This window comes from Heterocephalus glaber, unplaced genomic scaffold (genome assembly GCF_053883595.1).
Source record: "Heterocephalus glaber isolate CG9 unplaced genomic scaffold, H.glaber_assembly_v1.0 deba00000594, whole genome shotgun sequence".
Lineage (NCBI taxonomy): Eukaryota > Metazoa > Chordata > Mammalia > Rodentia > Bathyergidae > Heterocephalus > Heterocephalus glaber.
This window is the reverse complement of record NW_028258151.1, coordinates 31,144,757-31,171,901: the sequence shown is the minus strand read 5'-3', so window position 1 is coordinate 31,171,901 and position 27,145 is coordinate 31,144,757. Positions and strand designations below refer to the sequence as shown.

At 37.4% G+C, this 27,145-nt stretch overlaps 1 protein-coding gene across 3 annotated transcripts in view; it reads right to left on the bottom strand.

Moving 5' to 3' along the window:
- Positions 1 to 27,145, bottom strand: part of Ttc17 (tetratricopeptide repeat domain 17) — a 105,115-nt gene that overhangs the window by 66,289 nt on the left and 11,681 nt on the right. For all 3 annotated transcript variants that reach the window (XM_021264328.2, XM_004852000.4, XM_013074794.3), the window contains exons 2-13: positions 21,748 to 21,837; positions 15,862 to 16,031; positions 15,102 to 15,213; positions 14,726 to 14,857; positions 10,499 to 10,608; positions 9,823 to 9,967; positions 9,295 to 9,434; positions 7,340 to 7,500; positions 4,725 to 4,837; positions 2,569 to 2,715; positions 1,042 to 1,157; positions 720 to 885 (exon numbers count right to left, since the gene is read on the bottom strand). In XM_021264328.2, coding sequence (XP_021119987.1) covers positions 720 to 885; positions 1,042 to 1,157; positions 2,569 to 2,715; positions 4,725 to 4,837; positions 7,340 to 7,500; positions 9,295 to 9,434; positions 9,823 to 9,967; positions 10,499 to 10,608; positions 14,726 to 14,857; positions 15,102 to 15,213; positions 15,862 to 16,031; positions 21,748 to 21,837 — 1,602 coding nt within the window. The remainder of the gene's footprint in view (positions 1 to 719; positions 886 to 1,041; positions 1,158 to 2,568; positions 2,716 to 4,724; positions 4,838 to 7,339; positions 7,501 to 9,294; positions 9,435 to 9,822; positions 9,968 to 10,498; positions 10,609 to 14,725; positions 14,858 to 15,101; positions 15,214 to 15,861; positions 16,032 to 21,747; positions 21,838 to 27,145) is intronic.

The following is a 27,145-nucleotide window of genomic DNA, read 5'->3' as shown; positions in this document are numbered from 1 at the left end:
GCAAAGATCATGGTCTACTTGCCTCTGTATTCCAAATACACAAAACAGTAGCTGGAAAGTGGTATGTTTTGCCTCAGTAAATGTTTACCAAATATTAGTAACGGCTTATAGTTTTGAAATTTTTAAAAAGGTGGTCATGATGGGTGTTTTTCAGTAAAAGGCTATGCAACAGTATCTAGTACAGATCAACAATCTGTAGTGAAATATTATTAGTCATACATAATATGAATGAAAGAAAACAGCATAACCGAACTTACTTATAATTTTAGAGTGGCTATCAAATTGATACATATTCCTAAGGACCTCATATGGCCAAAGCAGGGCTGGTAAGGCCAGGGGAACAGAACCTTCAAGCTTTCTGTTTATATAGACTTCTGGAGGACTGAGGGGCACATAGCTGAACTGAAGGGGTCAGAATGGCCTCTGTAAGATGGGCTCCTTCAGGTAAAGGGTTCTGCGCTGTTCTGTGGACCCTCTGGGTTAGAGGAACAAAGGCTGCTCAGTTGGTCCATGCCAACAGCAGTCCCAAGGAACACTTGCCTGGCACTCCCTTATTAGCACGACTGACTTCTCAATCATTTCAATTCTTTAACTCTATCCTTGAGTTTTATAAACATAAAGCTCTACAGTGGTCTTCTATCAAATTCTTGTTGCATCAAAGCGGCTTCAGAAGTCACCCAGAATGGACGGCAATAAACACCAGCCTAAGGGAGCCTTACTTTTCGTGCATGGTCATCTGGTATTTTGTCTTTCAGATCCACGCGGACCTCTAATTCTCTGACTAAGTAGGACAGAGTGTGGCTTTTTCTGACGCCAGTTATGGAACAGCCAGGGGTTTTGGCCTCTTCTTCTGAAGAATAATCCTCACTGTTGAGTTTGTGGATCCTAGCACAAGAAAAAGGAACAAGATTCATATTTTCAAAGTTTGAGTGAGTTCAAGATAAAGACTTAACCTTTCAAGTCCAAGGCTGGTGCTCTATAAGAACCGCCAGATGCCAACCATGCAGAATCAGGTGCTTTGCCAAATCCATCAGCACTTGCCTGAGTCCTTTGTTCTCCGGAGGCAGAAAATACGTTGGCAATTCCCATCTAGCAGGGACTCTGGGGTAGCTCTCTGTACACTCTGCTCTTTTAGGCCACAGAATATGCTGTTTGTCCTAAGAAAGAAAGCAAGCTGCTCATAAACCTCTTTAGATTGACTATTTTAACATGCTAAATAAATTGCTAAAAGAATTTGGGCCTATTAGGGTAACTGAACAGAAACATTTTAAGATAAATGTACTGTGGTAGATTAATTCCATAGTGCTCTTTCTACTGCAGATTTTCAGTTGAAACCAGTCATTCCATCTGCTTCACCACAGACTGGTTGAAGGCTGGGTGGACCTAAGCCAGCTAAGCCAGTGAGACATGGATTTGCTTGGGGTTTCTGGGAAAGAAAAGCAAGTCTTACTTTCTTCTGCTACTTATGAACAAAAAGGATGTTGTTCAGGCTGCTGCTTGTGCTGTCATCTTACGATCATTAGGAAAACAAGTTTTCTGATGAAATCCATACTAAGTATGGCACAGTGAAGAGAAGGAAAGAAATGAGTCACTGATGATATTGTTGACCCAGAGTCAACCAAACCTAAAGTTTTACCCCACCTCTGGACTTTCCACATTAAGGACAATTTTTCTTTTTGTTTAAGTCAATTTTGGGTACAGTTTGTGACTTCTAACTAAAGGACATATATGCCTGTAAAATTGGCACAGGAAACTATTTTTCTTTGCCAATACCAAAATGAACAATTGTTTTTTGACTTATAAAATGTTTATCTTTCTAAATATAAATAACTATACCAAAGGCCTGCTAAAATTATATACTGAAGCTATCAAACTTTGAGGAGTTTATATAATTAAATCTAAGTGGCTGTTTAAATTTTGTTAGAATAAATAAGTTCTAAAATTTTAATAGTGAATAAAAAGCATGGCCTCTGTCCTGATACCTTGGCATTGCTATCAGCCAACATATAATTTCTAGCCTAAATATGAGTATCTGTCAACTTGTTCACTGTATCTTCCACTAGAAGATACAGATATCTTTTGTAAGCTGCAAGAGATAAGGAACTTGACTAAGACATTCCTAGAACCAGCCAGCCACACAGTGGGAGTACAATAAAAGAATGCTGATTAAATATGTACAAGGGTATACTTAGGTCGAGCTTAGTTGGTAATTATATTCTGAGTGCAGAGCAATGTACAGACAGGGTCTCGTCATGTAGCCCAGGCTAGCCTTGCACTCGTGATCCTACTGTTTCAGCCTCCTGACTGCTGAATTATAGGTGTGCATTCAAAATGCAAAGCTATGAACTGAACCCGTGTTTCTACCTGCCACATTTGATTGAGAAGAACTCAAGGCAGAGGCTATATCTCCCACCAAACAGATGCCTTCTCCTTGTTAGAAGTTTAATAAATGTTTGGTGCACTAAATGTAACAGCAATGGGGCCATGCTCAGCAGTGGGGTTGAGAGCCACTGCTTTATGAGGTCTTGTCTGTTGGAGAAAATCATTTTTCATCCTGTAAAAACTTACCCTATATGCATCAGAGTCCCGGCCCCAGACCCAGAGAACAGAGTGGGCTACGGGGGAAGACTTGACTGAACCACTGATAGCACTCTGATTTGTAGGAACGTCGAAGTTCACAGATGTCATACTGGATGTTGAGGAATCCTCACCAAACTAGAAAATGAAAAGAAAAGCTCAATCCAATTCTGAGTGGAAAAGGAGTTATGACCAAGATTTAACTCAAATTTTAAAAAAGCTATTGAATATTCATGATGAGTAAGAAATCAGAAAGAAGGTCAGCAATGAAGTAACCAGCTCTTTTAATTTTAAGAACTATGCCTCAGCATGGGATGGAAATTTAGCTCAGTGGTTTCACTGCCTGCTGCACAAGCTCAAGGACCTGAGTTCGATCCCTGGTACGCAAAAAAAACCCAAAAACCAAAAAACCAAAAACTATGCCTCAGCAGTAGTCTCTCACGGAAACTGCACGGTTAGCGATTTTCAGTCAACTTTGCTAATGCAGTATGAGAAAAGCAGCATGGATTACCTTCCTGTTCCTTTACTTCCTTTCTACGATTTATTGCTTTTTAGGTTTAATGATTAACTCATTTAGATATTCCATTCATTATGCCCTTCGCTCACCTCGACAAAAGTGATTACTACTCTATAAAATTAGTGTGCTGTGGGTGGAGGCAAGGAAGAAAGCATTCTTAAGGGTTTACTGTAACTGTCATCTAGAGATTATAGTCTCTTGTCAATGATTCCAAATACAAGCTTTAAAGGTGTGGACAAAATGAGGAAATGAAAAGACACAAACATACAGTCTTCCTCTAAACCAAGGTAAAAAATGTTTGATATACTGTAAGACACCACAGCTCTTGTGTATTTCTGAAACCTCATTAGAGAAGGAGAACAGGACCGGGGATGGAATGGAGTAGGAAAGGCATGAGAAAAAGAAATGAGTATGATGAATTTGGAGCTCTAGGCCTTAAAGAATGAAAATATTCTTTCACTATACAGTGGTGGAAGCTGTACTGGTACAGGACAGTTTTGAAACCATAAAAACATTCAAAAATCACAATGGCCTTCAATCCATTTCCTTCTTAAACATTTCTTTTTCCCTCCTTAAAATGCTTGGATTTTAGTTAGGGAGTTACAGTCCTTGATTTTGTAAATCTGACCTTCCTTTATTCCTTCTCTTGAAAACCAAAGAGACAGTGTTAGCAACCGTTTTACAAAAATCAGAGGAAGCTTTTGAGCCACATTACTACTTCCTTTCTTAAGTGGCTTGCTAATTTCTTACTCTTTCCCAAAGAAGTCTGGGTTTCTTCAGATTAAAAAGGCTCTATATTTTGTGATATATCCTCCCATAGATGCTTTCCTGATTTCTTTCCTAAGCTGCTTATCTCTGGAAATTTCTGTATCTATGATAGGGCATGATAGGTCTTACTTAAGACAGTATGAATACTGTTTTATTTTCAGTATCTTTTTGTACGAGATTTGGAATTCTGGTTGGGCTCATTCCCTGTGTGACTTATTCAGCATCAGCAACAGTTTCATGCTATTCAGCATCATCGTATTTATGTGTTAGCTCTCCCCAATCAGATAGGCTAGGAGGTGTGTGTGCAGGCAGATGTGCATGTGTTGTTTGTACAGATATGTGTATGTGTGGATGTGAATGTATACTCTGTGTGTGTGTGTAGAGAGACCAAAAGATGACAGAGGTATGCATCTAGCAATGGTGCTCAATAACCATTTTCTGTAGATAATGATAATTTTATGTTTCTGGTTGAGGCAAATTAACTGGACTGATGACTTCAGGAAAGAGATAGCTCTCTTTCAAATTTAACGTAGGTTTACTATAAAAGGCTCAGAGGGAAGATAAAAATTTTGAGTTAAATATTAATAACAGTTCAATTCTAGCTCCCATGGGAAAGGAGAAAAGAATCAAATACATATGCATACACATTTACAGAAATACTTCGGGAAACAGCATTATCCATGCAGTAACTGAGTACTCATGACAAAATCTAACTTCAAAAACATAACAGATACTTAAATATCTTAAAGATTTAAATGATGCAAATTTTAGGGATCAGATAGACAAGAAATCAAGGGAAGAAAACATGGTATTATTCTCAGATATGCAAAAGTTAAGCAGCAGAAGAGATCAAGAAAAAGACCTGAACATAGTCCACATTTTCAAAGATATCTCCTCGGTGGTAGCGCACTGGCTGGTCCCACTGGCAGTGTAAGCTATGCTGCTGGTTGACCAGCCGGCATATTTGATGATTTCCTGAAATAAGACAAGAATTACACAAACAATGAACATGGTCAGCAATACCCACATGCTTTTCTTAGTCCAGGTCATTCTGTTTCAACTCTGTGTACCTCAGAGCCTAGCACAGTACTTATTCTGACGGTATTTATATAGAGGAATTTACTACTAATTAAATCAATTCCAAAGAAGCTCCAGTTTCTCCATCTGTAAAACAAAAGGGCTCCCCTAGATGATCACCGAGGTATCTTGTGCCAATTATACTCTATGATTATAAAATCTATTGATTATGTAGTTTGAAAGGACTCTGGCTATGTCTCTGGAGAGAATGTGTCCTATATATTTCCTAATTCTGTTTCAAATTTATATATAAGAGCTCTGATTACATTTTAGAACAGCAATAAATCATCTAAAGACTGAACATATTCTTTATACTCAAAATAGATCATAAAATGTTCACGGCCAAGGTTCAAGGGTTAAGAGGCTTGTCAGACCAATGTGTTTATCAAGGGAGGTTGTAATTTAAGGGACCCTAGTAATTTATTCCCTGGTGTCAACTTGCCAGATCTGATCCTTTGGGATTTAATCTGAATGAAACACTCTGGCTATAACCAAATCATTGATGATCTCTGCTAACTAAAGTTCCCCTTTTGGGGTCACTAGTGGTTATAGTTTCTGGATCACAAACCTAAGATTTTTAATAACAGCTATATATCATTTTTCCAGAAAAAAATTGTTCATAAACAACTCCATATAATTTTGGAAATGATTTCAGAACTCCCTGAAACTAATCTGTTGGCCGGGTTAGGAATTCTCACCAGACACAAACTCTAATTTAAAAATCTTCTACAACGGTGTTTGTTTTTAAGAGTATAAGGGAAAAAAGAAAAGATGTTTAGCTTTCTTGACCCGGTTAGCCACATTATGTGCTATTTCTTTTTTTTATTTTTTGCACTTTATTAAATTCTTTTATTGGTACATGGTAGGTATACAACACAATTACATTTCTCATTGGGAATTGTACCTTTACATAATGCATCTTGGTTCTTATTTTTTCCCCATTCCTAGCCCTCCCTTCACCCCCTCCACCCTTCCCTATTTACAAAGACTTTACTTCCATTTTTTCCATTTCTCAGCATTTTTCCTTTCCCTTCTTTCCTTTCCCCGCCCCTCCCACTACCCCTACCCTTTTGGACCTTTTCTTCCTATTTTGCATTATCGATTATTCATTCTAATCATTGGTACATTTTAGGTATACAATATAATGACATTCATCATTGGAAATTTGCACCTTTACATTGTCTCTCTTGGTTCTTATTTTTCACCCTTGCCCAGCCCTCCCTTCAACCCCTCCAGTTCTCCCTATTTACAAAGATTTTGTTCCTATTTTTCCATTTTCTCATATTAATCCCATTCCCTTCTATCCTTTCCCCTAGCCCTCCCACTTCCTTCCCCTTTGCCCCTTTTCTTCCTATTTCACATTACCTATTATACATTTTAGTCCTTATTTACACTTTCAGTTTCTCACACCAGAGAAACTATTCGTTATTTATACATGTGTGTCCTATTTATTTCACTTAAGAGTATCGCCTCAATGTGCATCCACTTAGCTATAAATGTCTCTAATTTCTCATTTTTTATGGCTTAGTACTCCATTTTAGAAAAAAACCACATTTTCTTTTTTTTTTTGGTACCGGGGATCGAACTTGGGACCTTGTGCTTGCAAGGCAGGCGCCAGAACCACTGAGCTAAATCCCCGGCCCTAAAACCATATTTTCTTTATCCAGTCTCCAGTTGATGGGCATTTGGGCTGTTTCCAAGTTTTAGCTATCACAAACTGTGCCGCTATAAACATGGGTGTGCTTATATCACTGTGGTATGATTCCTTTAATTCTTTGGGGAAGATACCCAGCAGAGGAATAGCGGGGTCAAATGGGACTTCCAATCCTAGTTCTTGGAGGTATCTCCATACTGATTTCCACAGTGGTTGCACCAGTCTACACCCCCACCAGCAGTAGAGCAGGGTTCCTCTTTCCCCACAGCCCCGCCAGCATTTGTTATTGGTTGATTTCATGATAGCACGTATGTGCTATTTCTATGTGTGTCCCTGGCTTGTGTTTGCACAGCACAGGGTCTTGTTAATCACAGGGCAGTTTTTACACCACCAGCACTCTTAGATGTGCAAGCTCCTTCAGAAGGAAGAATATTAGGCCCCTCCTCAGGCCCATGAATCAGGATCTGCATTTTAACAAGATCTCCTGGAGACTGATTACAGTTGTAGAAATACAAGATTCTAAAAATCTAAATGACTTGGATTTTGTTTCAATATGTGAACAAAAAGGCAACCCAACCAGTTCCCAGGCCTGCTTGTGCAATCACTGTAATGAGTCTTGACCTTAAGATCTACGGAAGTCATAAACGCAACTTCCTTCCTCCAAGGTTGAGTGAATGTTATGAGAATGAACCATGCTTGCAATGAATTTCCTGATCTGTCTTGAATTTCGTGGAGCTACCACTTACCTAACTGTGCTTCTTTTGCCATCTGAGTCTCGTGGATGATATTTCTCAAGATTTGCTCCTCCTGAATCAGCTTGTGCTTCTCTAGGATTTCCTGCTGTCTCAGGTAATGGTCGTGCTGCTTCTGATACTCTTTTAACTCATTTAGTGTTCGCTGGAGGGATCTTCACATTTTTCAATAACAGAAAAAAAGATCTTTAAAATTACGAATTTTTAAAACTTACTTAGATGCACAGCATTTCTGGTTTCTGCAGTAATTATTTTTTCCTTTTATTTAATCCAAAACCCTGTACAAGTTCAAGAATAACAAGGCTAAATAAAGAAAATGTCATTCTTCTACTTGAGGACAAAACATGAAGGCACAACCCTTCCTTTAAAGATGACCATCTTGATGTCAAATTGGTGCCCTGGACTTTTCAGTTGCCATAAAAAACACACCACACTGTCCTGCTTCTGGGACAGCAGGCTGGAGAGGCAGACAAAGTGGGCCCTCCACAGCTCTTGTCAGAGCTGAACTGTGGTTCTCCTCAAAAACCAGCTCCTCTGATGCTTCCTTTGTCTTCAGCCATCAACAAAACTACTCTATCAAATATTTACCATATCTTTGTGGTGGAATACGTATGTTTACACTAATTTAAACATCGCACAAAGTTTCCATGTATTGAAACTTCACATGGTACCCCACAAATGTGTACAATTTTATGTTTTTCTACATCAGCTAAAAGATAAATTTAGGGTCAGGGATTGTAGCTCAGTGATAAGGTGCATGTCTAGCATATGTGAGCCCCTGGGTTTCATCCTCAGCACTGTTAAGTAAGTGGCTAAATAAAGCACATGGTTAAAGAAAGGTAAAAAAGGGTAAACGCCATGAATAAAAATCACAATATATCATAGACATATTTAATAATGCTATTTCCCTCCACAAAATTTGTATTAGTTTCACTGACATTCAAAGCCTTCCTAAAATCCTTTTCTTCTTTTTCTTTTGATTCTGTCTAAAGACAGGTAGGATTTAGGGCCATCGTACCTTGATTTTACACTCTGGCTCCTTGGTTTACAGATTTTGGGAAAAACTTCAAAAACTTTGCATAGAAATATTCTTCACCACCTGATTTCAATAAATCAGCTACCCAATTAAGTCACCAAAACCTTATTACCTATATTACAATGTAACATATGGAGATTTAGGATGTATAAGGATTGTGTAAAAAAAGTAAGTTCAATTATTAAGAACATAATATTGGAAGAAACTCAACCAGGATAAGATCTGAGTAGGTATAAAAGAAGCCTGACATAAATAAGCAAGTTATCATTCTCTTCTTTTTACTATATTATGCTTAAGCAGATTGGAAAATATGTAAATATAAAAGTTTAATGAACTCTAAATCTCTATTTAATCTTATAATAACCAAAATACACTCAAAATATTAAAGCTAATCCTGAAATGAATAATTCACTTTTAAGTTATGTGAAGTTTTTATCTGGCCCTATAATTTATGGAATCAAACATATTTTATTAATTATACCACAAGGTCCAAGTACATGAAATTCCATTACTGTATAATTTAATACACAAGTCTGATTAAAATGTGGGCCAAATGTCTCTCAGTGTCACTTAACTAACAAAACAACAGTCTAATCCTAGAAGCCAGAGGTGGAAAAGATCAAATATTGCATTACATGTGATCTTACTGATACAATATAATCTATGAAAGTAAAAATGTCATCAACAGACTACTTTATCTTGTAGCCTCCTCAACTCCATCTACCTTGGTAACCGTAATTCATGGTCAAAATTGTGGAGAATTAAATGCAAACATTCTCTATACAAACACTGGATTGTGCTAAACCACACATTTGGAGAAAAGTAATAGGACTTGCAGAAGTCATAGGGACCCTCTAGGTCTACCTGAGGATCTAGGGTGCTAGTGTTCTGGTGAAATGATCCCCCCAATTACCTATGTTGAGCCTCCAATTTCTGCTCCAGTTTTTGCTGACAGAGGACAGCATGCTTCCTCTTTATCGCTTGCTCAAACCCAGGTTTGGCCTGCAAAGCATGGTCATAACAGAGCACCGAGTGGTTATATTCCCCAAGCATCTGAAGAGACAAAAATACACACACACGGGGGAAGAGAGGTTAGCCAGGGCTTCACTGCATCTGCTGAAACCCCTAATGATTTATGAAATTACATCTACATTTCACTCTACAGTGAACATTACTCTCATCAGTGACCAAATCCCAGTTATGTGAAGGCACGCTATAGGTGGAAGGCACAACCTGCCCAGTTTAATTATTTTTCTTTTTTGTCAAGAGACTAGGACCATTATGATACAGTATTAGACTGATCCCCTTAATTTCTTTATTTCCACTGTCCAGATCAAAAGAAGGGAAAAAAGAAACATTCTGTTGAGGAAAAAAACCCAAAAAAACAAAAACCCCAGGAAGTAGCAACTGGTTCAGCTCATGAAACAAAAGGAGTATTTACTGCATATATGTTCCCCAGGGTGTAGTAGCTGGTGAAGAAGTCACTGTCATCCAGGGCTGCATGGACCACGACAGCAGCATCGGCAGAGAAGTGTGCTCTGTGTAGAACATTAGCTAAATTGACCAAGGCAATGTCTTTATTATGCCTAAAAGAAGAGAAATGTAACTAGATGTTAGGAAAGAAGTATGTGCTTCATGGTTATGCAGAATTAGCTCACACTAGGCTCAGGAAAATCACTGTAAGAAAACTACTTAGAAAATAAGGTTCTGAGAAAGTCAGAATCATGACGTTTCATTTGTAAATTATTGGTGGTGCTTAGTCAATCTGACAATTATAAATCTTGCCACAAAGGTTAGGGTCTGGCAGGCACTTTACAACTCATTTAGGGCTTTTAAGAAAAGTTAAAGTTATGACAATTGCTCCAGTCAAGGTCCTCGCATGCAGATCTCAAGTGAATCACAAGGCATCTACCTTATATATATTTTTTCTTCTGTAATGGAAATTGGAAAGTATAATTATTATACAGTTATCACTTTGAACTTTTGTGATGGGACTGACTACTTTCAGTGAGACATGGAGGAGAGTAAGTATAATGCAGTGCTGTTACTTTCTTATGTCTCATGTCTTTAACTGTCCTGAGTAATGTGGAAAGTTAGGAGATGAAGAGAGATCTTACCTAGAAGAAAAGTGAAGTGCTCGCATGGCACATTCCACTACTTGATATGGTTCATTTTTTATTCTCCAGTAAAATGAAGCCATATTATATAGCACCCATGAGGAAGCATTCTAGAGATTAAACAAAACAACAATTCACAAAACTCAGTTTCTTTAACTGAAAATATTCAAAATGAGCATCATTAATACTCTAGCTTTTCTGAAATTCAAGATGAAGAAGTGCAAGACTATTTATAGTCATAATAAAGCGGAAGTACGAAGAAGCTACTTCTGTCCACAGCTCCTTGACCATGAGCTACCGAGTAGCCATGATGAATGATCATCCAACTCCAGGCTATCATTCCAGGGGGAAACAGAGCTGAAACACTCCCATAGTCACAACTTGCTGGACTCTAATTCAGGACTTTAGAAATTAAGGCTTAATCTACTTAGAAATGCCAAAAAAAAAATGCCAGTGGCTTTAATATGAAATTCCTGAAATTAGTGTTTTATAAAATATTGTTTATATAATATCTGAGTGAAGATACAAATTTTAGCAAATAGGCTTATGCTTTTTTGAAAGATGAATTTTTATTTGTCATTTTCTTATGAGTGTTTAGAATCTAACTGAAACCTTCAAGTGTTAAAAACTAAATCTTATTAATATTTTTTTTTTTGGTACTGGGGATCGAACTTGGAACCTTGCGCTTGCAAGGCAGGCGGCGGAACCACTGAGCTAAATCCCCAGCCCTAAAAACTAAATCTTAAGTATGCAGTAATTAAGTATATTATTTAGTCAAGTTGGAAAGTTCGGATACACTTCTCCCTTCATGGTTGGGACTTTTTATCCTCTAACATATTCTGAATTTGGACCACCTAAAGTCAAAATACAGTTGGGAGTAGTGGTGCACACCTGTTATTCTAGCTGCTTGGGAGGCGGAGGCAGGACACTGAAAATTTGAGTCCAATTTGAGCAACATGGTGAGACTGTATTAAAAAAAAATAATAAAAAGGGTTAGGGATGTAGCTTAGTAGTAAAGTGCTTGCCTAGTATATAAAAAGCCATGGGTTCAATCCATAGTATTAGTACTGCCAAAAAAAAAAGGGGGGCCAAATACTGACCTGGACCATGTCAAAAACTCAGTTTAAACCCCAGTAGATAAAGCTTTAAATTTCTGCCTTGGGGAAAAAAATCATGAAGTTTAAAATAAACTGGGAAACATATTTATAATGTGCAGTCTGCCAGTAAATGGCAGTTCCCCATACTAATAAATGTCTGGAAGCTAATAAGACACCACTTTGAGCACCTCTTGTAATTGTAGAGGCCAAAGGTAACTTGTGTTAATCACATGATGACTCAATAAATTTAGTATTAAAATATTTATAGAAGTTTTTCTTTTCCTGATGTATACATTTTTTTTAGCAGACTCTGTACATGACAGGTTTAAGATCTTTATAAAGAGCTCAATAAATATCTAAACATAAAGAAAGAAAAAAAAAGATAATGGGCCAAAAATATAAACAGATGATTCAAAAATACTAAATAGCCAATAAGCATGTGAACCATATAATGTCATAAAGAGACATTTAAAAGCTACATGTTTTCTTGTTATAAACTGGCAAAGATTAAGAAGAATGCCAGTACTTACTGTTAGCTACGCTGTACTATATATTAACTTCAGCTATTAAATGTAGAAATGTTAAGCTACTCCAGCACTTCTGGGGACAATTTGACAGAATATATGTAAAAAGCCTTAAAAACGTCATTACCCTTTGACCCACACACTTACATTAATAAATATGCACCCTATGGGAATAAATTTTAACTATAAATATATATAAAAACCAAAATCCAAAGAAATATATTATAAAAGCAAGTTTTGAAATTATAATGTTTACTTTCTCTTATAGATTTTTATGAAGTCTGAAGTTTTTACAGGGTCAACTGTTTCATTAAAAAATTCCTGTTAATATAATTTAATATAGTTATTTAAAAATATTTTTAAGGTTAAATAAGTATAACCCTGCATTATTTATCTGTAAGCAGTCTATCTTTTTTTTTTTTTTGGTACTGGGGATCGAATTCGGGTCCTTATGCTTGCACAGCAGGCGGCGAAACCACTAAGCTAAATCCTCGGCCCTAAGCATTCGATCTTTGAGGAAAGTATATGATTTTTCAGTGATGCAATTACAGATTTTAGCACTATGAACAATCAACTGTGAACTTCTTCTCCCTATGGTTGCTTAAAGGACAGTACATTCCTTCATAATCAGCTTCTGACAGGTTTTGGTCTTCTTTTCGGTAGCTTTATTGAAAACATTTTTTTCCCCTCAAATCAACAAATGCTTTTACTTTTAGCTTTCATTTTCAGACTTTACATTGTGAATTGGGACAAAGAGTTCAATTAAAAATTCTACATGAGGGTCGGGACAAGGACACGAGTTCAATCCCCATACCAAAAAAAAAAAATCTACACAAACTCTTAAAAAGATCATAACAGCAGAGGACACAGCATAGCATCTGGAGGTAAGAGAAAAATATATATTTAAAGCACACCTGGAATAAAATCTAAAGCCCTTAAATTGGTCTTCAGAGCCCGCACGATCTGGCCCTGGTCTATTCTCTACCATCCTCCCTCCTGCTCACCAGATTCCAGCCACACTGGCCTGAATTTTGTTAGGTGACACCAGCTATGGATTAAATGAATGTCTGTGTCCCCCAAGTTCTATAAGGCCTGTGAGGAGGAGACAAGGGGTAACTGAGGTCAGAGGCAGTGGGGCAGATACGCTCAGAAGGACAGGAGAGGCAAAGCTCCCCCCGCCCCCCACCACCCTGCCCCACACCCCACCGGTCTCTCCCTTCCCAGACGTACAAGAGAACAGACCGTGTGAGGGAGGACACAATGAGAAGGTAACTAACTGTCTGCAAGCCAGGAAGAGGTTCTCCACCAGAGACCAACAGGGCCCGATGATCCTGGAAACTCCAGAACTCTAGGAAATATATTTCTGTTGTTCAGGCTGCTCAGTCTACAGTATGGAAAAATTATGTATTTGTCTTTGTCCCGGGTTCCTGACACACAGCTCCTAAAACCACTGGAATACAGGAGTGATAGGAGTGTTTTCTGTATGCTAAGGAGATGGCGGGGCCGGGAGCCCAGATAGCTTTAGGACAGGTGCTGGTCCCAGAAAAACAAAGCTCCGCTTAGAGTTGAATTTTCTGTTCCACCACAAACTCCGGAGAGGGGAAAGGGCTACAGACTGAGTTCAGAGCGCGGACACTTCCAGGATGGTTAACACATGGAGGTGCAGGGCGGTCACAGTGCTCAGAGAAGACAGAATCGCTATGCTCTCCTCATTACTCAGTAAGTTTCTGCCACTGCCAATGGTTCACACTACCTTCAGAGGGATGATAACTGTATCTCAAAAATAATCATATAATGCATGTAAAAATCAAACTATTTTCTTACTTTTATCGAAAAATTCCTTTGATACAGAGCTATGTATGTGAATAAACTATGGAAATGCTGTTAAGTATGCATTTTACTTAATATCACTATAATACTACTTAGAAACTAACCTGCATTTTATGGTACTCCTTATGCATAGAGAAGAGCAAAAAATGTTTTTTAAATTCCGAGGTTATCCTGAATGATACATTTAAATTCTTGAGTCTTGTTACATAATTTCCTGCTTCTTTTACTTTACTTTTTTTCTTTTTTTTTTTTCCCGAGACGGGAGTCTCCCTACATTGTCCAGGCTGGTTTCAAACTGGTGGACTCATGTGATCCTCCTGCCTCAGTCTCACCAGTAGCTGGGACTACAGCTATGTGCTACCATGCCCAGTTCCCTACTTCAGAGTTTTAAAACAGATGTTTTCTTAAAAAAAAAAATTATAGAAGATTTTATTGCTGGTGGTGATTCTTTCTCTGGTTCAGAGAACAGTTATAATCTATGTATTATGGACAGATATATCACTGTTAGAACTTTTTTCCACACTCAATATAAATAAACCCAGTTGCATATGTTAGCATATTATTTCTTTTTTTGATGAATTATTTTGATAAAACTTTATCATAAAGGAAACTAGTCTAGTCATGTCTGAACTACAGTATATATAATATAATAATTGTGGATTATGCTCTACACAATCCAAATGGGAATAATAACAATACAAATGGGAAGGCATTTTTTGGAGAAAAACATTTTCTGTTTGCACAGTCTCTAGCTCTCTAAGTCACTGATGACTTACCTTCTGCAGGCCCTCATGAATGAGGTGACCTATGTCATCTATACTCCTTCCTAACCGCTTAGATAAATACGTGAAGATTGGATCTTCTTTAGGCAATAGAGGGGCAGAAAGATTAACTCTCTCTTGTACACCCTAGAAAAGAAAAAGATTGAAAAACATGATCAAAGGAGATGATAGGATATAAAAGATCACAAGTAATTAAGTATCTTGTAGCATTTATTTTGGAAGTATTTTATGAAGTAGGATAATGTTTGTCAAATTATAAAGCTGCTTGGAAGGAGAGAAGAAAAACAGTTTTTATAAGCAAGAGACCAAAGGAAAGAAAAATGCAAAACAAAGCAAGACAAAACAAAAATCTGTGAAGTTCTCTACTTACTCGCAAGTGCTGGAAAGCATGTATACTATATGGAAGTTCTAGAATTTTAGTACAATCAGGTTGCTCAGGGTCTGGAGGGACAGGAGATTCTGCATCTATATAATCTTCAGGGCTAAGATCAAGAAGCAAGCAAGAAATGAATGAAGGATATAAAAATCAGTACTTTAAGAAATGTTAAATTTTCCTCATACTCTCATAGCATCTTAACTTTATAACCAAAATTAATCAACATTCAATACCTGTTCGCATAGCTGCATAAGAAGTCAAAGTATTTTGGGAATTCAAATTAAAGGAGTAAGTCAAGAATTAAAAAATAGCAGTAGCTCACAGAATGCTAAGACTGTGGTTTTCAAAATGGATATAGTATAACATTGCTAAATTCTTCCTAAAAATGTTAAACCTATTTATGCTTCCAGTTACAGGCTCTTTACATTTTTACAGTTACTGACTTTTCAAATACTTTTTCCAATGTGGTAGATGAAAACAACTGTCTCAATTTGTACTTGCGTGACATTTCTGAGAAATGTTTTCGCCATGTTTACTGGCCACTTATATTTTACTTTTCACTATAAATCATTCAACTTTCTACTGTGGTGTTAAATATTTTTAGTTGATTTATAAGAATTCTATACGTAACATATATTGTGAACTTTGAAATTTCAATAAACTTTCCTGTGATTCTTATACAAATAATTTCTTACTGATTTGAGAAAGATCTGTTAGGAAAAACAACTTTACTTGTGGAAGAAAACTTCTTTACCTAATGTCTTTGCTCTCCAAAGTTATGTATGTTCCGTCATATAGATCCAGGTCCCCTAAGGGCACCTTGGCCTTGATGCAGTCTGGATCTTCTTTATTATGTCTCTGTTCCAGGCCTGTGTCTCGGTCCTCGTTTTCCTCTATGTGAATTTTTTGGGCAACTAATTGCTTCTGTTGAGAAAAAAATAAGAACTGGATGGATTCTTATTTCAGTCTAGAGAACGCTGAAGACAAAGAACGTAATGAATGTTCCACAAGTCAGAGAATCCTCTATCACAGAAGACAGGGGTTCTGAAAACGCTCTTAGTTAACTTAGTTAACACGTAAGTCTCGCTGAGAAGGTGCCCATACACGGAATGTAACAGACCACAGCACTTACAATGTTTACACGCGAGTACCTTTGTAACATAGCCACCTATTCAGCAGCCCCACAACTGACTTCCTGCACAGGATGGCTCTAGAACTGCACTTCCTTGGCCCGTACAACCTAGCAGACTGCTGCAGTCCTTCAGACTATACAGGGTTCTGCTATCGGTACCTGGGCATTCCAGGCAAATTCCTTACACATTTATCCCCTCTAAACACAGAGGAGTAACATAAACATCCCTGCTTCCATCACCCTACCTATCATACATTAACATTCATCATACATTTAACTTGATATTTTTAAAAAAGAACAAAAAAGGAATTAAAAATCCTCTTCACTGCCTTCCAAATCCCTCTTCCTTCCCACAGTCAGGACAATCCTGAATTTATGTATCATTTCATATATATTCTTACAAAATATACTGTATAACCTTTTTCCTTTATTCTTTCATTATAAATCAATATATATCTTCCAATATATATTCTTTCATTATAAATCAGTTTTTAAAATTTCACATAAAAGGTACACAGAATGTGCTACTCTTCAACTTTTAATTTATTCTGAGATTTATCTACATAATTGCAGTTCTAATATTTTTATGTTATTTATTTTTTATTAATTTTATTGATACATTTTAGATACACAATATAATGACATTTACCATTTGAAATTTAATGTTTTCATGTTAATGTATGTCTGAAAATGTACCAGCTTTTCTGTAAATATTAAAGTTGTTTCCCTTTTTTCTTGCTATTAAAATGTTACAATATTCTTAAACGATCTCTTTGTGTACCTGTGTAGAAGTTCTTGCAGGGATACAAACAGATGATCATACAGGATGTATGTTTTCAAATTTATTTAGACATTGTGAATCTGCTCCTCATACTGGTTATAACAATTAGAATTCTACCAGCATATCACAATATCCACGTTCCCACAACATTTTTATCAACATTTAGTTTTGTCATGCTTCTAAATGAATACTCCTCTGATGTGTATAAAATATCTTGACATAATTATTGTAGATTACATTATTGTGATTGACTGATATACTGACCTCCTTCTAGACAATTATGTAGCACTGTTCTGGACTCAGGCTTAGGCAATACAACTTGCTCTGGCCAATGCAACTTGAGAAGTCCCACGCGGCCCTTTTGTGGGGAAGCTTTTCTAGAACCAGTGTATGTTTTACCATATTCTTCTCCCTCCACTACTGAGAATGGCAAGGTATATTGATAGTGGCTGCTCTGTTGAGTTTGGGGCCTGGCTTATGGATCAGAGTGACATGGCCCAAGATGATCATTTAGCCTGACCTAACTGTTTTAAGCTGGTAAGATTTTGGATTCTTACTAAAAGGAACAGATCTTATGATCTGTTTGCTATTATTCCCTCATACCCTGCCATTTTCTTACATGCATGCTACCCTGTCCTACTGACCTCAAGCCTGGCCATGTGATTTGCTTTGGTCAATAGAATGAGTGGAGAAGTATGTGACTCCTCAGTAGAAACTACCTACCTATCTAGCTACCTACTTAACTTACTGAGACAGGGTCTCACTAAATTGCCCAGGCTGGCGTCATATAGCTGGACTGAGAAAGAAACCCATATTATAACCTGAGTTTTAATTAGTGAGTTTATCCTGCTTCTACTTATTGGTATTGTTAGTCTTTATGGATTTATTTCAACCATTTATTTTGGGTTTATGCTCATCATTTGGCTTTTTACTCTTTTCCTGCCTGCCATGTGCTGGTAACACTTTCTACAATCTTCCTCCTGTTTTATTTATTTAACTGTAGGTTTGAAAACTATAGATTGCATTTTTATAATTGCAATAGTTGTCCTTATTTTATTTTGGTTAAATTTTTCATTAGTAAATATTTCAGTATCTTTTTGGAAGAAAAGACCCTTTGTAAAACAAAACAAAACTGCATACATAAGAAGTACTAATTTTATACATAACAACTACTAATTCCATAACATCAAATACCTAATCTGTCTGCAACTTCCCAATTGTTTCTTCCCTCTTTTTAAAATAGTTAAAAAAAATCAGAATTCAATCACACATACTATAATTATGTGATATATCCAAGTTTCTGCTCTCTTAATTTATTTGTTAAAGAAATTGAGCTGTTTGTCCTGTAGTTTGCCACTCTACAGGAATTTACTGATTGAGTCATCAAGGTTTAACATGTTCCTTTGTCCTGTGTATTTCTTGAGTGATGACAGCAAGATTTAGGGTAATAAACTTTCTGTGTCACGGACTGCTGCCTGCAGACTTCTTCTCAGAATAGTATCTTAAGTAAATAAAAGATACAGAATCACAAATGACAATTATTCTGAAAAACAATTTATATTATAGTTTGACTAGATTTCTTTGGCAAGACTACTTAAAAGATGATGACATTCTTAGTTTTTAATATATTTGCTAATAAATTTTCAAATAGGATTTTTATTTACTTTTATTTACTCTTGAATATGACTAAAACAGTCTAACAATCACCGAACATGCCCCAAGCCAACTAAATACTGTTTAGCACTGTAAACACATACATAACTATATTTACCAACTTTTTAAATATAGTGACTTTTATATCAAGGTTTTCAACTCACCATTACACATCCACTAGGTTTTTCTTCTTACAGAAATATATCCTTAGTGTTTCCTTTTAAGTGAGGGTCTGTGGCTAATAAACATTTTGTACATCAAAAATTTTTTACTTTGTCCTCATTCTTGAATGATAGTTTAAAAGAATATAAACTAGTTTGACTAAGTTTTCCTTAGAACTCTGAAGACATTCTTCCACTGCCTTCTCGTATCCAAGAAGTCTATCTAGATGTCACTACTCTGTACACAAACTGTTTTCTCTGTCTCATGGCTTTAAGTCTTTCATGGCCACAAGTGTCTACCTTCAGCCCAGACCTTTCTCCCTGAGTCCACGCTTGAACAACTGACTCTCACCTCAGTATCTATACCTGGATGTGCAACAGGCACACACCAGAGCCAACCTCCTCCCCAGTCCTGCACACCCTTCAGTCTTCTCTAGCTCAGCTACTGTGAACTTCACCCTTGCAATCACTCAGGTCCCAAAACCTCAGGCATTCCTTCCCCTCCTATCTCTTTCTCGACCATGCCACGACCATCCTGTGTCCTCTAGCAGTTTTGTGGCTATTTCCAGATTCTACCTTGTTCCAAATCCAGGATCAGATCTGCCAGTTTTGGACTTTCTACCCTAGGGTAATACTCTAATTTGAAAGGATATTCAGAAAACTGAGGATGCAAGTACTGAACTTATGGATGATCTGGTTTCCATTGTGGTCATCAGGTTTTGCTGTCTTTCTGCTATTTTCCCTCAGACTCTCTCTATATGCAGAATGGCTCCACCCCAGTCTTCAAGAGTAAGCTGATCTGTTCCTTTATCTTACATGGAATAAGGTCAGAGCTGAAATGTCAAAAACAATAGGCTGCTTTGACCTTGGAGTCTCAAGAGTTTGTCCATAGCTTCGGCCACATTTCCAATGTAGTGTTTCTATTTATTTCTGTCTCATGCCGATGCATATATTGCTTTTGAGTCTGACTACACTTTATTTTGATGCCTACTTTTGCATTTTCCCTGTCACTACTGTGTGTATACTAAGTACAAACTCCTATATTGCCTTAGTGAAAAACTGGTAGTCAATATTCTTCATTTGCATTTTACCTACCTAGTGAATGGTATTTTTCACTACATATCATTTAATTTAAACCTTGTATTTGTAGCACACCACCTACTAAAAAAGACAGCAATAAACATTTATTATGTTTATGCATCTCAAAATAAAAACTACTCTTCACTGTACTTTTTTGAGCACTATGTTTAAAATAAATACAGATGCTTCCAAGAATGAAGTCCTATAAATATAGCTACTGTCTTATCCCTAACATTAATAAAAAATTAGCACTTCCAGATTTGTAAGTGAAAAAACCAGTAGCAGCAAGGTGAGAGGCTATTTTAAGAATGTTGAGGTATTCTAGCCCTATAAATATTCTAAAGGTAATACTACATATACAGAGCTGATTAATATGTGTTAAAAGCATCTCCATCTTAGAAATTTTAAAAAAATGAATTTATAACTATTTATAGACATACATATATATACTGGTTTGATATACGTAAAATCTGGGACTTTTATGTAACTAGAAAATGAGTATCGACCTGGCATAACAGGTATATGAGCTTTTAGTTCAGAGATAAGCCTTCTGCTGTATCTTGCTTTATGAATTCAGGCAACTTAGTCTCTCTCAGGTTTAAATATTTCCTTGCTTCTAAAATGACAATCTTTGTAATTCCTTCCAGCTCTAAAGCAACCTGATTCTTTTTTTTGGGTACCGGGGATCGAACTTGGGACCTTGCACAACCTGATTCTTTTATTATCACTCCTATGTATTCTCAATAGTTTTCTAACTCCCATTTGGCAATTTCGTTTACTTACCCTACAATTTACGGTTTCTTTAAAATTTGGATTCAACTTATATAGTAACTTTTAGGGAGAGATTTCATGAGAAAAAAGTTTTTCAAATAAATTAAGCAAAATGTGTTCGTAGAAGTCAATGATAAAAAAGATAAAGCTGCTTAAATGTCAATAAATGTGAATGGTAACAATTATTTTATTATTAGTAATCCATCCATAAGTAAATGTAGGCAATTAAAAGTTATATATGAGTATCATGCTTCTTTCATAATTTCCTATGACTTACTTTTTAAAAATGTATAAAGTAACATTGAAAAAAAATCTGAAACAAAAAACAAACAACAGGAAGGTAAAACTAGGTTGGGGATATAGCTCAGTTGTAGTTGCTTGCTCAGTTGTTTGTCTGCCATGCATGAAGCCCTTGGTTCATTCCCCAGCACCAGAAAAATAAAAAGGTAAAACTGATGCTTGAGTCATTTATTAAACAGCTTTTTTTTTTTTGGTCCTGGGGATCGAACTTAGGACCTTGTGCTTGCAAGGCAGGCGGCGGCATCACTGAGCTAAATCCCTGGCCCTATTAAACAGCTTTTATTACACTTGTAAGTTTCAAGCTTTCAAGATGCAAAGTGATTAAGACTTTTCACTTCAACCATAGAGTACCCACAGCAAGGCCCTAGTTTTCATCATTTGCAAATAAACACAAGTTACAATGTTTTGGTTATTAAAACTTTCTTTTTCCTATTTTACCCAACTCCTCTTTTAAGAATATCATTATCGATTATTATCTTCTTTCTACTTGATGGAAAAACAAACACACAAATTCTGTTTAAGGATAAATGAACGAAGAGTCAGGCACACACCCACACTAGGTTAGTCTCACTACTCCTTAAAAATCACTTTGATAAGCTGGTTTATAAAAACAAAACATGATCTAAAGGTAGTGTATTCCTGCAGAGGTCAGAAGAATCAGGCTTAAGAAATAACATGTTTTAGGTTTTCTTGGAACATAGCAATAGCTCCACTGAGTTGCAAGTTTCGGCTGCAAATCATACATATGCCCACTTGCCTCACCTCCAGTTCTTTGAGATAGTTCACTGTTGTTTCTTGTCTCATTAGTATAACTAAGTCATGGGGATGCTTCAAGTTCATTGGTGAATCCACCTGCAAGTAAGCAATAGACAAGTAAATATAACTCACATTTCATTAATGTCTGTTTGTATTAATACTTTAATATGACTCCTTCAATCACCATTATAATTAGTGCTAGCTGGTCAGTAAAACTCAACGGATATTTCAAAAGTGATCAGATGCATGGCTGGGCACTAGCACCTGCTCACATGCACCAGACGCTCAGTTCAATTCTCAGCACCAGAATAAAAAAACCTGATCACATGATATAAATTTTAGCAAAGGGCATGAGAGGTTCAATAGCTGCCCCATGAACTCCAACTTGAAATAGCAAATATCTCAAGTGAAAATTCTGACTTGACAGGTTATATAAAAATATTCAAGAAGAGAAATATTTGGCAGTGAATGATAAGGCAATTTTCTAAAAAGATGGCTCATGCCTGTGATAACAGAGAAGAGACTGTCTTGTTTTGATAGCACATTCCATATCAGAATAGGTTTGGAAGCAGTAAAAAGAAAATATTGAAAGCACCTATATTTGAAGGCTATTTGTAGAAGGGATAAATGAAAGATAATGTAAGATAACCTTGAGATTTATTACCTATAGCTCATGCTCTCCAGATCAACAGATCAAGAGACTATGTTGTTGAAAATGTAGGAAACATGAACCCTCATATATTGGTAGCAGGCTTATAAATTTGCTCTCATTTTTCAGAGGGTTTTCTGATAACATACATCAAAATGTTAAAAGTACATAATCTTTCACTTTAGCCAAACTCTAGGAAACTATGCTGAGATATTCTCTGGCCAGTAGGCAAACATATATACTAGGATGCTCACTATAACATTTTTAGCTGCAGAAAAACAGAAAAAGAAAAAACCAACAGAAATAAAGAAACAAAGAAAGAACAAACTCAATTTCATCAACAGAGGAATGGAGGGACCTGAGCCACTGTCCAAAGGAATAGGTTGTAGGAGAAAATGTTAAAACCGTAGCCTTACACAGGAAGCCAAAGATGGTCTGCTCACTTTTCAGTGTTGACCGTTCGGAACTCAAGTTCAGTATCTGACTGGATCGGTGACTTATCTGTTTGTCTATTTATTTGACAGAGGCTTTGGCTACTTAGTTTAGGTTGGCCTTGACTCACTTTGTAGCCCAAGCAGGCCTCGAAGAGCCATCCTCCTGCTTTAGCCTTCTGAGTGCTGGAATTATAGAAGTGTGCCACCACACCTAGCTCTATACATATTTTTAATGAGATTTTTAGAAAAAAATTGGTGGTGGGGCGCAATGTGGGACTATAATATTTCCATTTCAAAATACCGAACAGTTCTGTTTACCTGATATCTGCGAGAAGCTCTAAGAATGAGACAGGTAAAGATTTGCATTAGACCAATATTTAAAGAATAATCTTAGCCAGGGACTTAGCACCTGTCTCACAAGTGCAAGGTCTTTTGAGTTCAATCCCTGGTACCAAAAACAAAAAAGAATAATCTCAGTTTTAGATTAAAAATTACTGGATTACCAGGACTTTATCATATTCGGATTACAGGGGTGTGGGCAGCAATCAATTGTGAAGAAGTGCTTTTCATTTCCTGGAAGCTCTTCGAGCTCAGCGAAGATGGCAGCGAGAGGAGCTATAAAGACAGGAGTATCAGCAGAAGAAAAGGGGTCCACTGAGCAGAGGAGCTTCCTTCTGGGTTCTGGGACCGGCTTAGCTTCTCTGCCCTAGGAGTCTGGGATGGAGGCGGGGAGCTTCCTTCTGGGTGCTGGGACCGGCTCACCTTCTCTGCCCTGGGAGCCTGGAATGGAGGCAGGGAGCTTCCTTCCAGGTGCTGGGACTGGCTGAGCTTCTCTGCCCTAGGAGTCTGGGATGGAGGCGGGGAGCTTCCTTCTGGGTGCTGGGACTGGCTCACCTTCTCTGCCCTGGGAGCCTGGGATGGAGGCAGGGAGCTTCCTTCCAGGTGCTGGGACTGGCTGAGCTTCTCTGCCTAGGAGCCTGGGACGGAGGCAGGGAGCTTCCTTCCGGGTCACATGTCTTTTATCTGTTGAGAAGGTTCTTTTCTACTTCTAGTCTCCTGATAGCTTTTACCATGAACGGCTATAGAATTTAGTCCAATACTTTTTCTGCAATTACTGATATGATCATATGCCTTTTTCCTTTCCTTTGTTAAAATGATTACTTCTGGGGGTGGATCTTCCAATGCTGAACCAACACTACCATCCATATAATAAAATCACTTACTACATACTGCCAAAAAAAGAAAAAAAGGGGTCCACTGACAGCTGCGTTTCTCTTTTTGAGGAGACAACAAATGGCATGGCTCTTTGCCAGATAAAGGGTTAGCAAAAGGAGGATTTATAACCTGACATGTATTTTTATAACTTCAGGTTCTTAAATTTTAAGGCATGATAATTATCTTTGGCAAATGGCAACCTGAATTTCCTTCTGGATACTTCTCCTCAGAAGATTATAAAAGAGGGTATGTTTGACAGCTCAGCATGTATTACAACATCCATGCAACCAATACTATTTATTGGCTCAGATCCACCTAAATTAGTCAATATTTGGAGCCTACGTACCTATGTTATGTACAATGTATGAAGAAACATGAGTATGTTTTTAAAAATCTGACAGCAAGCCGGGCATGGTGGCATATGCCTGTAACCCTAGCACTTGGGAGGCTGAGGCAGGAGGATTCCTGTAAGTTTCAGGCCAGCTTGAGCTACATGATGAGTTGAAGGTCAGTCTGAGCTGTGTAGTGAGACCTTTTTTCAAAAAATTAAATAAATAAATCTGATAGCACTGCAAAGAGGTTACTCTAAGCCCAGCAGGAAAATAGGACAGGTATTAGACAGGTGGGTTAAAAAAAGATGTAATGCACATGTAAGACCTCAGAGCACTTTCTGGCTTTTTCACAACAACTCTACAATTTTCCCTACCACGAAGCACAACAAATGATGCTCATAATTACCTAAATCATAATGAAAAAGTAAAATTATTTTCATTTGCTCCGTTTACGAAGGTAAAGAACTATGAAATACATTCACAGCAAAATGTATGCTGCAGGGAAAAACGTACCAAATATTTGGAAATTAGGCTATGTGGGCTTCTATTATTAAAAATGATTCATTCTCAGAATTCCAGATAAACAAAATTTCACTATTACTATGGTAATTTATTTTAGAAAGGAAAATGACAATGTGGGTATGGTGACAGGCCCGCAACCTTAGTACTCTGGGAGGCTGAGGAAGGAAGACTGGAGGTTCAGTCCCAGCTTGGGCAATTTAGCAACTTAGGGAGGCCCTGTCTCAAAACAGATGGATAGATACATACACAAAAGTAAAATAAAAAGGGCTGGGCATGTGGCTCAGAGCGAAGGCCCTGGGTTTGATCCCTAGTACCCCCAACAGACAAAAAACCAACAAAGCAATTCAGTTTTATTTTCCTTTGACTACGTAAGTATAAGCACCTAATCATATATGTCAGTAGCAAACATTTCACTAATATCAAGTTCATTTTCACATATTTCATCTGTGGCTTTCTCTAACTGACCAAGATACTGTTAACATCCACAGCTCCAATCTGGGTCCATTATTGGTGAATTTGGTAAATTTACATTGTGATGGATTCAAAGAGCACAGAATGGAGATAACTACTTCATTGCCAGATCAGACAAACGGTGAACATTTTAAACAAAATCACCCATCTAGGGGTACGAACACTTCTGATGTTCTACAAAGGCGATTTTGAGTCACTCATTTTCCAATGGTCCTTTATGATAGGTAATTTAACATTATTTCCATTATAACTTTAATTCAAGCCCTCATATGCAATTCTTTATATACAATGAATAATTACAACCTGTTCTTTTTTTAAGATGTTTTTATCTGAGTACATGAAAGTAGCATGGAAAATGCTTCTCCCAAAAGCTGCTGGAAACTGATGAATGAAATTTTGTATTATGCCATAAGCATTTAAAAATTTTAAATCAAGAACTAGAAACAGAATATTTTTATCTTTTATTCAGAATTTTAGATTATATAATTTAAAACAATATGGATTTTAGTTCTATATAAAACCTGAAATGGTTCTGCTTGGTGGATATTTGTGATTTTTTTGCTCTTCTGTACCCAAGCTCCTCTTTTTGTGGCAAAACAGGAAGCCCTGGTCAGTGGATTCCTTTCCCTAATCATGGTGAATACTGCTGAAACGGGATTAAGCAAGTGAGGTCAGGGGGTACTGAAGAGACCCAATCCAGGACTTCTGCTTGAGCTGGTGGGGTTCAGCCATCTTGTAACCACAGGAGGCCAGAGAAAGGGGCTGCAGGCACAGAGAGAGCATCCTTGTTATACTCTTTATGTCCTGGATCAAACTGTGCTAGCGTTTGGATTTGCCCAACATTCTAGTGAAAACTTTGTAATTCTAAAAAGAGTTGATGTGGTTTTTAAACCTCTGCGTAAGCTGGACACAGTGGTGTACAACAGTAATCCCAACTACTGGGAAGTGGATGGAGGCAGAGAACTGCATGAAGCTTCAGGCAGCCTATGCAGCAGGGCAGGGCCCTGTCTCAAAACAAACAAGTAAGTAAAAATAAACAAGTAAATAACTGAACCTCTGCCTAACTTTCTAGAGACCCTCTGCTGGGGCATTTTATCTTGTGGTTCTTTTAAGGGTCCCTTGTGCCTCTGCACATGCTGCCACCTCTCCCCAGGACAGGCTTCCACCTTTATCCTGTTGGCAAGAGCCACAAGACTTCACTCGAATGACATTTCTTTCATGAAGTCATCCTTCTCTTGAGTTTCCCTGGTACTTGATGCACGCTTCCATAAAAGCATTTATTACATTGTTTAATTGCTGTTTGTCTCTCCCAAACTCTGTTTCTGTATTCCTCTTTTTACGCTCAGTGTATGTATGCTTTTGGGTAATGTAAGGCACTGAACACCCTGCTGCTTATTTAATGCTGGTTTCTCCTACCACATTTGTTAGATGTTCCATCTCCACTCCCTAAGGCCTTATCACGAACTGAGACCACCTGGAAAGGAGGTAAAAGGGCTAAGCCACTGGGGCTCAGAAGTGTGTCCTTGACCATATGGCTGTGACCAGTCACGTGACTTGAAGGAAATCACCTTCCCTGCCTGGGCTTCTTTCCTTATCTATACCAAGAGAAGACGCAGTCAAACAATTTCTAAGGTTCTTTTTAATTTTCAGATCCTACTCCATTAAAAGATTTAACACTGCCAGAAGAGTATCACATTTTTACTAGTCTGAACTACACCCAAGTAACGAATGAAACGATCCCACTGGGAATTTGCCTACACGAATTTCCTTCTTGCTCCGGG